The sequence below is a fragment of the Populus nigra genome, chromosome 8 (assembly GCF_951802175.1).
Source record: "Populus nigra chromosome 8, ddPopNigr1.1, whole genome shotgun sequence".
Classification (NCBI taxonomy): domain Eukaryota; kingdom Viridiplantae; phylum Streptophyta; class Magnoliopsida; order Malpighiales; family Salicaceae; genus Populus; species Populus nigra.
This window is the reverse complement of record NC_084859.1, coordinates 19,395,297-19,409,299: the sequence shown is the minus strand read 5'-3', so window position 1 is coordinate 19,409,299 and position 14,003 is coordinate 19,395,297. Positions and strand designations below refer to the sequence as shown.

General features: G+C 33.6%; 2 protein-coding genes and 2 long non-coding RNA genes across 8 annotated transcripts; 3 read left to right on the top strand and 1 right to left on the bottom strand.

Moving 5' to 3' along the window:
* The first annotated feature begins 1,401 nt into the window (after positions 1-1,401).
* On the top strand, positions 1,402-3,341 carry LOC133700516 (uncharacterized). Its single transcript, XR_009843424.1, has 3 exons — positions 1,402-1,504; positions 2,477-2,556; positions 3,149-3,341. It is a non-coding gene; the product is annotated as an uncharacterized LOC133700516 (long non-coding RNA).
* Positions 3,342-3,534: 193 nt separating this feature from the next.
* On the bottom strand, positions 3,535-6,902 carry LOC133701341 (protein SUPPRESSOR OF GENE SILENCING 3 homolog). 3 transcript variants are annotated; one of them, XM_062125224.1, is made up of 6 exons: positions 6,519-6,902; positions 4,973-6,065; positions 4,545-4,842; positions 4,180-4,460; positions 3,978-4,023; positions 3,535-3,829 (listed from the first exon to the last, which is right to left on the bottom strand). In XM_062125224.1, the coding sequence occupies exons 1-5, from the start codon at positions 6,845-6,847 to the stop codon at positions 4,009-4,011; spliced, it is 2,016 nt and encodes a 671-aa protein (XP_061981208.1). In that variant the 5' UTR covers positions 6,848-6,902; the 3' UTR covers positions 3,535-3,829; positions 3,978-4,008. The 3 variants fall into 3 exon arrangements, with proteins under 3 accessions (XP_061981208.1, XP_061981207.1, XP_061981209.1); XM_062125223.1 differs by lacking the exon at positions 3,978-4,023 and having other exon boundaries at positions 6,519-6,901; XM_062125225.1 differs by lacking the exon at positions 3,978-4,023 and having other exon boundaries at positions 4,973-6,026; positions 6,519-6,901.
* A 2,747-nt stretch (positions 6,903-9,649) lies between these two features.
* LOC133702311 (E3 ubiquitin-protein ligase RSL1-like) lies at positions 9,650-11,198 on the top strand. Of its 2 annotated transcripts, none has more exons than XM_062126626.1 (2): positions 9,650-10,649; positions 10,871-11,198. In XM_062126626.1, the coding sequence occupies exons 1-2, from the start codon at positions 9,802-9,804 to the stop codon at positions 10,956-10,958; spliced, it is 936 nt and encodes a 311-aa protein (XP_061982610.1). In that variant the 5' UTR covers positions 9,650-9,801; the 3' UTR covers positions 10,959-11,198. The 2 variants fall into 2 exon arrangements, with proteins under 2 accessions (XP_061982610.1, XP_061982611.1); XM_062126627.1 differs by having other exon boundaries at positions 10,858-11,198.
* A 169-nt stretch (positions 11,199-11,367) lies between these two features.
* LOC133701478 (uncharacterized) lies at positions 11,368-13,592 on the top strand. 2 transcript variants are annotated; one of them, XR_009843576.1, is made up of 5 exons: positions 11,368-11,812; positions 11,918-12,003; positions 12,081-12,359; positions 12,667-12,759; positions 12,957-13,592. It is a non-coding gene; the product is annotated as an uncharacterized LOC133701478 (long non-coding RNA). The 2 variants fall into 2 exon arrangements; XR_009843575.1 differs by having other exon boundaries at positions 11,918-12,359.
* Positions 13,593-14,003: the final 411 nt, after the last annotated feature.

The window sequence follows — 14,003 nt, the reverse complement described above, 5'->3', positions numbered from 1 at the left end:
AGATACAAGAGAACTGGACGAGATAATTCCAATTAATCAAAACAGCACTGAATATTGAATTCCAGCCTAAATAAGAATAAATTCTACAGAATTGGGTTGATAGTATGGTACCTATCCCCATATAGCGATTATGTCTTTGTTTGGTCCTTCTAATATAATTCTTGTTCGAATATGATCCCCAAACAGTACTTATTTCTATAATCATCTCGTCGTTTCCTCAACTAGCGCCCTAATAACAGATACGATGATTGATGGAATGATCTTATTAAAAGTACATAATCGATCGAGGAGATGAACTTTCAAGCCAAAACATGTCCTCCATGCAAGTAATGGTATGATTTACGATCATTGCTGAGAGGAATTAATATAAAAAATACATTATCATAAATAAATGGTATAAAAGAAAACTTATTTAAACTGTTTCGAGTCATGTCACTAGTTTCTTAAGAAGTGGGATTAATGCATGATTAAATTCATTCGTGAAAGTTTCCTATCTAGCTAGGTGTGATAAGATCTTTCAAAGTATGTGTAAATATAAAAATCCCCATTTTTCTTTAAAGAAAAAGAGAAAAAAACAAAAAACCATGATAAAAGGGAATCAAAGAAAAAGAAAATTAAGAGTGGAGGGCAGGATTTGAGAAAGCAGAAAAAGTTAGATATCCAACCGGGAAGGAGGAAGAACTACTGGTTTCCGGTGAGAAGAGACTTCTTCTAAGCGAAGTCACTTCTAAAGTGATGCCCTCTCTGATTGCTATGTACTTTTATCTCCATATAGCGATTACTAGATCCGTGTTCCTGCGCCACGCCATGGGTTTGGACATTTCGGATTATAGATCTACTGAATAATTTAAACAAGTTAGATTAGTTTTAATTAGATTATATAAAAAAGATAATGAAAACAAATTAATAGATCAAAAAATAAAATATTATAAACTGGAATTCAATGATTAAATTAAAAATAAATTAAAATTTTACAAAAGACTAAGAATATAAATTAAAAATTAAAAAAAAATTTGAAACCTTAATAAATAAAAGGATGACTTTAAAATTTTACTGGGCAATGAGAATTTCAAAAAAGAAAAGAGAAAAAAAAAGAAACAAAAAACAAATGTCGTGGTTTGAATGCTACCACTAACATGTGCCGCCCCAACATGTTAGTGTATATTCTACCGATACGAGGAAATGATATATTTTTAATTATTGGAGGCTTCACATACACCAATTATTTTTAATTTTTTAATTATATTTTGTGATGTTTTGTATTAAAGGGATTGGAAAATACAATAAAGTCCTTGAAGGCTTAAAGGTTAGAATAAATGAATAAGGGGTATAGTGGTAATTCAACAAAACTTGATAAATATAAATAGAAGTAAAAAAAAAAAAGGAAAGAGGGATCTGAATTTTGAGAGAGAACCGGCAGGAGAGAAAGGGAGAAAGAAGAAGAAGAAGAGAAAAGAGGGGAAAATAAGGGAAAAGGAAGAGATTGGAAGAAATAAGTTTAAAGGTAAGATTTAGGTTGTTAAATGTATAAATATGTGTTAATTAAGCTTTAATTTTGGTTTTGATAAATGTTAGGGTTTTGAAAATTTGTGTTTTGGGTTAATTGATGAATTAAGTTGAATGTTATGGGTTAATTGTTGTGGGTATATGATTATTTGGATGATTTTGAGAGATTGAATTGAAAGATGATGATTTTGAGTTATGATTTTGTTTGAATGGTGAAATTATGTTAGGAATTTGGAGAGAACAGTAGGTTTCTGTTAAAAGTTCTGGGTTGGAGGTTGAAGATGACAAAATTTCGGTTTGGTCCCTCAATTTTGGAAAATTACAGTTTAGTCCCCGAACTTTGGAAAAATACAAATTGGTCCCTGGAGCCTATTCCGAGAATCTGAACAGAATAACTTATGAATTATGGACAGAATTATTGTATAGATAAGAGAATTTAACACTTTCAATTTGGTCCTCCAATTTGACAAAAATTACAATTTGACCCTAAAAATTTGGAAAACATTCCAGAATGGTCCCTGGAGTATAATGAGATGATCTGGACAGAAATGAGGATGAATTATGGACATAATTTCAGTATATTCATGGATTTATGATAAATTTTAGTTTGGTCCTCCAATTTGACAAAAGTTGCAATTTGACCCTTAAAAATATGATAAATTCCAGATTAGTCCCTAGCTGTAATATTATCTTTTTCAGATTAGTTTGATGAATAATTGAGGGTTATTTAGTGAATTATTACCAATTTTATTAATTGTTTTATTATGGATTAGATTTCGGGAAAACCGTTAAATGTTGGGTTTTTAGGAAAGATAACTAGTTAGTTCAAAAACATTTAGGGTTATGGAATACACCCTTAGATAAGTGTATTAAATAGGTTATATATATATATATATATATATATATATATATATATATATATATATATATTCTTTTGAGTCATTCTTAAATATGTCTCCTTTATATTCAGATAATCCTGATATTCTACCGGCGGGACGTCAGTAGGATTTTCTTCGATATCAGCTTTGAGTTTTGTTGCTTTCGAGTCAGGTGAGTGGATAATTTTTCATATGCATGAGAAATATTATAAATATTTGATTTGTTAATATGAATTGGATCATGCTTCTTGATAATATATATGTTGATTATTATCCTTGTTTTGATAAAGCATGATCAATTATTGAATCTGAATTCTTGATATGAACCAGCATATATTTTGAATTGACTTCTGAATTGATAGCTCATCATTTGATTGATGTCATGAGTTGAGCTTTGAGATATGAATATGTTTGTTAGATTATGATTATGAACCTATGGTATGTTAGTCAGAATACCTATGCTAACGGGGTAGTGTTAGTCTTTGTGCACATCGTATCTGAACCCTAGTTGGTCGGGGGAGTCACCAACCTGTGTGGACTGATCATCCCACAGTACGGAGCCTCATGCTCATTGCATTTTGATTTTCTGACGAGTTTTACAATATGATCTTCTTGTTATGGCCAATTTGAGAACACTTCCATAAGAACCTAAAGCCATACTTGTATATATATTTCTCATTGCTGTATTACCTCGTGTGTGTATATTGAACGTTATCTACTCACTGAGTTGTTGAACTCACTCTCTCATTATTTATCCTTTTCAGGCTTATAGCTTGATAGCAGGTCATTTTGTTGGACCTTCAGAACCTGTTTTTTTGTTGTACTTTGTACCTTTTCTTTATGTCTAGTTAGTGCTCCAAAACTCTGAACTTTTATAAACTTTTGTATTAAGACAATTCAATTATATTATGAAATTGATTTTGTTATTAATGCTGCGTTGAACTCTGGTTGAGTTAGGATAAGTTTGTATGTAAGTTTGGGTTCACATAGGTATGGAACCTTGGAGGGGAACCTTGCCTATGTGCCGGTCATGGATCCGGGACTCGGGTCGTGACATATTTTATATTTATTAAATCATTAAAATACTTCTTATCTAACCTGATTATTATCAAAACAGTACCCATTATAAAAACAATCCACTGAGTCTTGATTGCAAGCAGCATAACATTCAGATTTCTCCTTAATTAATAATGATTCTTAATTAATAACAACAATAATAATCTTAATACCACAAACTAAGTTATCGTGCTACATAAGAAATTCACAACTTAATATGATTGATTTTATAGCAATGCAAGTATTTGCCATCCAGAGTATTTGAAGGACTTCCATTCGATTCATGGACATTTGCATGCTCCTCGTCCTCTTTTGAGCTCTCGAGTTCCCCTCCCTTTTTACCTCCTTCTTCAACAGTAATCTTTATTTCGTTGTTCTTGAAAATCCATCTTAAGAAAAGAAATGTTAAGAGCAGTCAAAATGGCTGAAGGGACATGCAAATATTATGCAATTAAAATAATGGAGGAACATATATATAGAACCGGTCAGAGGAATGAAGAAGGTACATTCCTGCCACTTGGTATGGAAGTAACTCACATCATGAATAATTAGCATAGTTTCATGGATCCTAGTGATTGTTTAACTGCAGAATTACCAGAAAAAAAAAAACATGTAAATGAGTCAGGGTTTGTTGGGTTTAGCCTTAGATTTCTTAAAGGTGGCTAAAGAAGCTTACATTAACTTTATCATTTCGTTCATTAACCAGGAGATAAGTTCATAAGCATTTGAAAACTATTACCTCTTCCATGTTCCGTTCATGCAACAATTTAATATTCGTTCTCAAAACATCAATTTCCTTCTTTGCCTTTTCCATCGTCTCCCTCCTTATGCCCTTTAATTGTTCAACAAGTTTTGCATTCCTATCCCTCATTATGCCATTTGATTCTTCAAGAGTTTCTGCGCGCCGTAGCTCTTCAGCTACCCGTTTTTGCAGCCAGATGAGCTGGTTATTGTCCTCACGCATTTGCCTACAGACCATGTCTTGGTGCAATCTGATTTCATATTTGAGCTTGGATTCACCTACAGACCAGTTTAACAAAGTGTTATTATATGATCTTCTTGCAGAATGATTATATAAAAAAAATTCATTTCAAGCAGCAAAACCTGTTGAATACTGGTTGAAGAGATCCACGTCCTTTTCCTCTGCCATGTAACCGTGAAGTTGGAGCTCCCCACTAGGTAGGAGGTAGAGTGGACTTCGATTCCAAACATTTCTACCTGTTCCTTGATCTGCAAAATGTCTATCTAGGCGTTCAGCTTCTAAATAGCCTCTAGCTGAGCTCTCAAAAATCAAAATACTCATCCCACAATGTCCAAGCGAATTGTATGCTTGTTGAACGTTCTCAACAGCGTCATATGATCTGAACAAGTCAAGCAGTTCCTGATTTGTAATGCCAATCCGCTGAAATTTAATTTGATGCAAGCTAAAACTTGATTAGATCATAATCAGCAATAATATTTCAGTTACAAACACAAAATACCACTCTTGTCATCATTTCATGCCATATCGGAGGGAGGAAACATGATTGTACCTTATTGTTCTCGTCTTCTTGATGGCTTGCTGTATTCCTGACAACAACCATAGGAGGCCAAACAATCTCACGATCTTTCTTCTCGTCTCTTATACCTCTCCACTTACTTGACACTTCACCAGCAGGACCATCAGAAGTTCCCTTTCTGCCAAACTTCTTTTCCGAGAGCTGTGCGATTTTCCGGTGGAGTTTAGCCATTTCTTCAGTGGTTTTGGAATGTGATATGAGGGCCTGCAGGCCTTGGTACCATTTGATGGTATCAGAAACTTCTGCGCATGCAGGACAGTAAAACTGCTCAGTAGTTTCATTGACATCCTCAGGTGCCAATTCCTTGAACAATATGCTCTTATTGTTATCATCCAAAGCATAAGCGTCGCCATGATAATCAAGAGCAGCAGTAACATTATTCCGAATGTCATCTGCAACTCTTTCTTTTCGGCCAGTTTCTGAACCCTTTCTTGGAGTTGAATCTGAATCAATTCCTCCTTCCCCATTGTTTGTATGTCCCACAGGTGGGCAGTCTACCAATTGTGAAGCAACGTTCTTGATATGGCTGGAGGTTGGTCGTGGACCCCCGTTTCCTCCGCTGACCAGCGATTCAGAATTAATATCAAGTAGAATATCTGAATTCTGATCCACACCTTTATCTTCCTGTGTTTCAGTATTGGGACTCTGTGGAGTGCCCTCCTGTTTTGCAGCTATGCTTAAAGATGATTCACTCTTTCCTTTCCTTTCCGGGCAAATGTCACAGGTAGTTAAAGATGATTCACACTTTTCTTCGTTGATTTCATCTTGACCTCCTTGCTCTTCTACTTGCTTACCTGTGTCAGCTGCTTTGAGACTCTGTGGAGTACCATCCTGTTTAGCGGCTATGCTTTCAGCTATTTTCCTATCCTCATCTTGTGAAGAGTTGAGACTAACGATTTTCGCTGCACCACCACTCACTGGTTCTGTTTCAGTCATGGTAGTTGGATTATTAATGCTGCCACTGGCATCAGCAGTGAGAGACTTGCCAGTGTCACTTCCACAAGTCATGTCCATACTCAACTCTTTGCTGCTTGACCATTGATTTTCTGACAACTCGATGGCTTTGCTGCACAGTTGTTGTAAGCAAAAAAAATAGTTAAATCTTAAAACAAAGCAGTTAATGAAAAAAAAAAACAAGTAATCAAGTAATGATGAAAAAGCTCCTGAACTTCAATAAATCATAGTTAAATTTGGAAAACCAAGTAGTTCAGAAAATTCATTTTAAAAATTCATTCGTAAAGTCTGACCAGAAAGTTAATAGTTATATCTGGATGAATTAAACCCTTTGAGAGGATATTTTTTGTTTATATTCAAACTATTATCATGCTAGACCTTAGCATTTAATGGAAAATTCTAATTCCTCATCAGAAGTAGTCAGGTCTGCTCACTACTTTACACAGTAAAGTTCTACTGGACTGAAGGCCTGTTGGTATGTAAAAAGCTCAATTTAGTAACATCATCAACAAGCTCATATGAAAGCATTTGCTGTAGGATATTCTCATATTTAGAACATACTGACCTGCAGCGTGCGCAAGAAATCAGACCAGAGCTCTCATTTTTTGTGATCTGATCAGTTTCTTTCCTTCCCGGGTAAACGTCACAGGAACTTAAAGATGATTCACCCTTTTCTTGGACTTGCAGTGATGGTTCAGTCCTGTGTTCTGAAATTGCTTCCATATTGGTCTTGGTCGGAGTTGATGATGACACATTGCTTTCCATTTGACAACTGATCAAAGAAGCCGTTGGAGCCTCTTGGAACTGTAACTCTTCAGCATATTCAGCATCTATAAAGATCCCATCTTCTGATTCAGTTTTGTATGAGAAAGATGGAGAGTGACTAACCATCATTCACGTTAAGAAGATCAAAGAAGGCTGGTTCTATATATATATTGCCATGTTATTAACGTTATTATTACAAATCTCTTTTCCCTTGATCTTCTTTTCTCACCGATGCATGTGATAGTGCCTCTCAACCTTTACTTAATACTTAATTAAAGCAAGTTTTTTTTTGTGATTTAATATTTAAAAAAAATAAAAAATGTTTAAATTAAATATTTTTATGTTTGTAAATTATATTAATATGCTAATATTTAAAATAAATTTTAAAAAAAATAAAAAAAATATTATTTCAATATATTTATAAATATAAATATTTTAAAAAACAAACGAATATCTTAAAAATCAAAATAGAATATAAATACCTGTAAAAAACTTACTTCCGAAGTTATTTATCGGACATCTTCGTCGAGAGTTGAACACTTTTGGAACACGGATGGACTTACTTTCCACGGAGGTGTAGGGTCATGCACTCCTTTTCGCCTATCTTTTTTCCCTCTCTTTTAATGGGAACAGAACCATAGTGGCAATCCGGAAAGAAAAAAAAAAAAAAAAAAAGTTCGATCTTTCTCATCTTTCTTCATCGAGGCTTTGTCGACTTTTATGTTCTTGTGATTAATTGGTTGAATTCTGAGATTTAAACATTGTTCCTGTTTCTTCTTTTTTTAATCAAGATTTAAACGTTTTTCTTATCATTGAATCTTGTTTTTCATATTAGAATAATAAAAAAAACTTGTTTTCATCGAAATTAAAAAAAAAATCATGAATAAAAAATAAGACTTTCAGTTGAAAAACATGTTTTTGTTCAAATAAAAAATAATATATGAATATGATTTTTTTCCAATATTTTTTTTAATTATCTTAAGTTTTTATTAGAACAATATATTGTTGATAAAAAATACTTCTCAAGATAAAATATGACTAGAAAGGAGAATTTTAACTAAAAATTTATATTTTTTTCCTCTAAAATTTAAATAATTGAATTTTTTTCAGATATTTATTTTCATTGTCACAAAAATGTAATAAAACATCTTCAAAGAGAGCCCCGCAAACTAATTAGTTACTCCTAATTAAAAAGAGTAAATTATTCAATCCCAGCGTGCCTAGCAAAATAACAAGGCCCCGTGTTCATGCTTCGCTACGTAATAGATAAAAATAATCGCTAATTATTGTATAAAAAAATAAACTCGGTGTAGTTTGTTGAACCTAGTAGTCTAAAAGCAAACTAGTTATCTTGATTAATAATGATTTGGTTAAAAAAAAATTCACCCCACTTTCATTTTAATTTTTATTTAGCCTTCTCGTTTTTATACTCATATTGTAAATATATTCTGTAATGTTATTATATATAGTTTAAGCTCTGTAATTATTATTAAATAATATTTGTATAGTCTTATTTATTAAGAATAGAATAATACTTTCAATTTAAACTATATATATTTTATTTATATTTAGACCAAGATTAAGTATTCATAATATATAAATTATTTAAAATTTTAGTTTTTTTATGTTTGAATTTTAATTATTTTAATAATTATAATATTTTCTAGGATATCCTTGTGGGTTCATCTTTCTTACGTTCATCTTCCCCTCCTTGTTCTTCTACTAGCTTACGTGGTTTTTTCTAGTTAAGGTGTAGGGTCGCGCACTCATTTCTCATCTTTCCTTGTTGAGGCTTGCCCCATTTTTTTTTCATATTAATGTGATTAATTGGGTGAGTTCTGAGATTTAAACATTTCTCCTGTTTGTTTTTATCAAAATTTATTTTTTAAAAATTCCCATAATTAATCATATATTTCCAAAGGAGATGAATTTGGAGCATTAAAACCAAAATCCAACGATTCATGAATCAGTTTTTGAGTTAATGAGGGATGAGGGACGTTTTATTTAACTCTGGTTAAAAAAAAAAAAAAAAACTTTGAAAAATTGAATTCAGCTTAAAGAAATGGGACTGGGTTAAATAGTATATGCTTATCCTCATATAAGCAATGATGTCTTTGTTTAGTCCTTATAATATAATTTGTGTTCGAATATGATCCCTAAACCACTTAATTATCTCTATAATCACTTCGTCATTTCTTCACTACCATACTAATAGATACTATAATTGATGGAATGATCATATCATGCTACATAATCATAAGCGATGAGATGGAATTTTAATCCAAAACTTGCTCCAAAAAAGGTTGATTATTTTTTGGAGCAAATAATGATATTATCTATTATCATTAAGATTGTTGAGAGGAATTCACATAAAAAAAATACATTATTGCATGATTAAATTTATTTATGGAAGCTTTTTATATAAGTGTGTGTTTGGTATTGAGATATATTATGTTTTTTTAAAATATTTTTACTTGAAAATGTATTAAAATAATTTTTTTATTTTTAATATTAGCACATCAAAATAATTAGAAAACACTAAAAAAATATTATTTTAATACTTTTTCTAATTAAATATATTTTTGAAATGCATCCAATGTATCGAACACCAAAACAAATGATTTGTAATTGTAATGAGATCTTTTGTGTGTAAATATAAAAAACACAATTTTTTTTTTATCAATTATGGTCAGTGTATCTAAAAAAAATGGTGGTTGCATTATAATTGAAAAAAAAACTACGATTAAGGGGATCAAAGAAGAAGTAAATTAAGAGTGGAGGGACCAATTGTCCATGATTTCGGAAAGCAAAAAATGGCTTCCAGTATGTGAAAAGACCAAGTTTCAATAATAATTTAAAAAAAAAAAACGAAAAAACAAAGCACAGAGTCCTAGGTGAAGTCAAAAAGGTTAAGTAACCCCTCGGGGAAGTAGTGAGCACTGCTAGTTTCCAATGAGAAGAGACTTCTTCAAAGCGAAGGCACTTCCAAAGTGATGCCCTCTCTAATTGCTATGTACGCTGCATGATCATAAACAATATACAGATTGGTTTAGCAAAGTGACAGAAGGATAAGGTCGAATAACATGGCACAAGAACGCATCTCCTCCTTTGATCTTGATTTTGTTGATGATCTCTACTTCTCAGCACTCTTTGATGAAGAACAAGGAGGAGGAGATGGAGGAGAAATCTTTGAAGTATCAGATGACAGATATGCAGAAGAGTTGCAGTTCCAGGAGGCTTTGATGGGTTCTGTCATCGTTTCTCAAATGAAAAACAATGGCCCATCGTCGATGATGATAGAAGGAACCCCAGTATTGCAACGTATTTCTGATCAGCCTATGCAAAAGGAGATCATCCAGTCAGGAGCTGCTGAGTCTTCTTTAAGTTTCTGTGACATTTGTGTTGAGAAAAAAGAGAATGATCGAATGTTCGAAACCGAGAGCTGTGCTCACTCATTTTGTAATGATTGCATAAGCAGACATGTGGCCGCCAAGGTCCAATATGGCACTAGAATAGTTACTTGCCCTGGATTGAATTGCAGGGCTGTCCTGGATTTGGACACCTGCAGACCTATACTGACTAGGGCAGTGATTGATCTTTGGGAGGATGCATTATGCGAAGAGGTGATTAATGCATCTCAAAGATTTTATTGTCCTTTCAAGGATTGTTCAGCTTTGTTGATTGATGATAATGAAGGCGAAGCAATTATAGAATCTGAGTGCCCCTTCTGCCATAGATTGTTCTGTGCTCTGTGCTCTGTGCCCTGGCATTCTGGGATTGAATGTGAGGAGTTTCAGAGGCTGAATGAAGATGAGAGAGGGAGAGAAGATCTCATGTTGAGGGAACTTGCCAAGGACAAGAAATGGAGTAGATGTCCTCAGTGCAAGTTCTATGTGGAAAGAACAGAAGGCTGTCCTCACATGATCTGCAGGTTAGTTTAGTCAGATTCTCTTTCATTAAGTACTGTAAAGCATCAAATTGAAATTTATAGCTTGGTATCATGAAACTATCTATTACTGACTGCATTGTAGATTGAAAAACGCCTCAAACTTCAATCCCAAACAGCTTTTAGTGAATTTGTATCACTCATCTATGCAAGCACGTTGTTGTTTCTTCTCTAAGAATGATCATGATTTCAGGTGTGGGTTTCAGTTTTGCTATGGATGTGGAGCAGAATGGATCGGAGATCATGGTGGATGCGCTAGGGAATAAGAAGCAGCATCAAGCCTTAGAGAGGTGATATAACCATGGTGTAAGGATGAAACTACTACTACTAGGAAGTTGTTTTCATCAGTTATTCAGCAAAATGTTTGTCAAGGAACGAAGCTAGTGTTGCTATGCTATCTGTAATGGTCCGTCAGCTAGATGTATGTGATGTTTGTCAGATTCAATAAAATTTGCTATAGCTGTTATGTTTAACAAGCTTATGTCCTTGTAGAATAACCAATCTTTAATGTATGTCAAATTTTCTTGTCTTAAATGTATGTCAAATTCTATAACTCTTGGTCTAAGGATATCACATGGCTATAAGAAAAATATTTTCATGCATTATGAAGGATGGTCCAGGTAATAGCTAGTACAATTTTCTTCTTAGTACACGAAGCCCAACTTGCTGGACACCTTACACAACCCAGGTGTTATCTGAAAGATTTCGGACAAATAGAAGTACAAAAGCAGGGGACAAGGCATCAGTCATGGTCCCATAACTGAACCTCACCCTCAGAACCCACAAATCAGTAGCAGCAGCAAGAGACACCAATTGATAATTAATGTCTCTCTTCAATGCAACATGACCAATCTCTCTTGAAAACTCAAACATTCTTCGCTAATACCAAGAAAAATCCACCTTTCTTGACCACTGTTTCTTGCTCAAAGTCATCATCGCAACCAACACCATCACCATCTGGCGATAATAGTGAAAGTGAAAGGCCACAGTAGAGATTATCACAGCAGTCATCATGGGAAGCCAAGGATTCAGAGGGAAAGACTATCTTTACTGGCTAGGAAAAGAAGCTGATAGTATGAACATCGCAGTTGGAGCTAGGGGTGGTGTTATAGATCCTCTTTTTTCTGGCGATTTTCTTGGCAAAGACTGTAGGTTTTCCTGCATTCTTACCATTCTTGTTGCTCAACATTTAGCAGAGCTTCATTGAGAATTAATTCATATCCTTCATTTTTTTGTGGGTGTTTTAATTGCAGCTGATATTGTGTTTGATTACCGTCAAAAAGTGACAAGGTCTTTTGAGCATCTTCAAGGCGATTGTTAAATTGCTCCTTTGTTCTTGGTAATTTCCCTTAACTATTTTCCCTCTTTGTTTTTGTCTTAGCTTAGTTCCTGTATGCCTATTCGTTAGTATCGTAGTTCTCTTGGATATTTCCGGTGCTTCTGTTGCTACTTGCTGGATAAATGTTTTGGAAGACGCCATATGGAGGGCAGATATGTTTTGTTTGATTTGAGCTCTGAAAAATATACAAATACACCAGTATTTGCAAGAGAAGAGATACAAGGATAATGAGGTACAAAACTCATGTATAGAACAAAGCATGAGACCCGTTTCTGGCAGTGGGAAGGAGCATATCAGCAGGTGCAGAAGGAAGTTTACGCTTGTCCATCACGTTGAAGTCCTGTTTTTTGCCATTGGTAAGTGTTTCCTGACCCATTGTATCTTAGGTAGGAAAGTGGTTTGAGGGCATTAGGTCACATTATAAAACGTTGATATTGAGGTTGTTTTTGAGACAGGAAACTGGAGAGAGGGATAAGATGATGGAAGGAATTGAGAAATGGGAAAAAATCTATCATTTTTCTTCTTGTTTAGATGCTACAGAGATGAGAAATGAAAATATTAACTTATTTTTTCTGAAAAAATTAAACCGCGCATATTATTATATGCACTGACAAGTCAAGTTATATGTATACTTCCAAATTTCTTCTTTGATTTCCATTGCAGTGGCTTGATGATATTGAAGGTGTAGAAAATCTTGGTAAAAGACTTCTCCAGCGAAGAAAGGACGAGAAACTTCCTGTGTTTACTCCTCCAGAGGTATGTATAGGAATCGAACTTCTTTTATTTACATCCACAAAATCTTGGTAACAAGTAATAGAGGGCAAGGAGTTATGAGCATTGATTTTTTAGCAGAATAACCTCTTATTTTCATTTCCTACTGCTTTTCTCTGTTTTTCACCGCTCTATCTTTCGCTAACCATGAAGGCGTGAAGTAGTTCTTTCATGTGTTGCAGCAAACAGTGGAGGCTTTGCTTGAATCAGGATACTCTCTCATCAAAGAGCACCAGCTAATTATAGAGACCAGTGTTTGGCATCGTGATAGCTTTTACGATTACGGTTTGAAAAAAGCTGCAAACTATAACATTTCTCAAACCCAAGTTTTTACCACAATTTAAGATGAAAAACCGGTTTAAGCAATGAAAACCAAACAATTTTTGAAGCTGTGGTCAGAGCATAAAACATCTTCAACCATACCAGTACACAATACCAAACAGAGGTTGAACGTTGATGACTAAAAAGGAGGAAGGAAATTGCAGGAATGGATGATTTATAAATCAGACGAGTTTGAAAAGATGTTGCATGGTCATTGTTGCTGTTAGTTTTCTCTTTGCTTCCTTGTAAAGTCTGCCCCAGCCATGATACAGGCAAATTTCTTAACTTGTTGCCTCGAACAGAACGTAGCTCGAAAGTAGCCCATGGCAGCATCAAAGAGAGAGGCATGATTGAAGAGCTCCATCATAGGTTCCTTCCTATCCATTTTGCCTCATAGTTTTTACAAGTATAAACCTGTCGTTCTCTTAAAGCATTCATTCCATGGTCTCTTAAAATGTCTGGGTGTGTTTTAGTAATAAAAAAACCGTTCTTCCTTTTCTTTTCTCTTTTCTTTTTATTTTCTGGATTTTCTTTTCCAATAAAAAAATTGAAAAGCGTGTTTACATATTAAAAACGAAGATAAACTTTTTCAACAACAACAACAACAAAAAATACTTTTAAACGAAGATATATATATATATATATATATATATATATATATATATATATATATATATATCTTCTATTCATTTGGAAAACAGTGAAAGCTTGTAAAGAAAAACGTGGATAAGCTTTAAAATCTGTTTTTTAAAAAAAAACTTAGCATAGATTTAAAAAAACTAGATTTTCAGTTTTGGATGAAGAAATATTACATTTAAATAGGAGGTTTGAATTTTACATTTTCTGGCTTCATTTTTTTTTTTTAAAAAAAGAACCGAAGTATTACCTTGTTTAATTTGTTTCTAAAG

Coding starts and splice junctions, on each gene's coding strand:
- LOC133701341 (XM_062125223.1), bottom strand. CDS start 6,847: ATGATGGTTAGTCACTCTCCATCTTTCTCATACAAAACTGAATCAGAA. Junction 6,066..6,518: donor ATTTCTTGCGCACGCTGCAG/GTCAGTATGTTC, acceptor ACAACTGTGCAG/CAAAGCCATCGAGTTGTCAG. Junction 4,461..4,544: donor CTTCAACCAGTATTCAACAG/GTTTTGCTGCTT, acceptor ACTGGTCTGTAG/GTGAATCCAAGCTCAAATAT.
- LOC133702311 (XM_062126626.1), top strand. CDS start 9,802: ATGGCACAAGAACGCATCTCCTCCTTTGATCTTGATTTTGTTGATGAT. Junction 10,650..10,870: donor TGTCCTCACATGATCTGCAG/GTTAGTTTAGTC, acceptor TGTGGGTTTCAG/TTTTGCTATGGATGTGGAGC.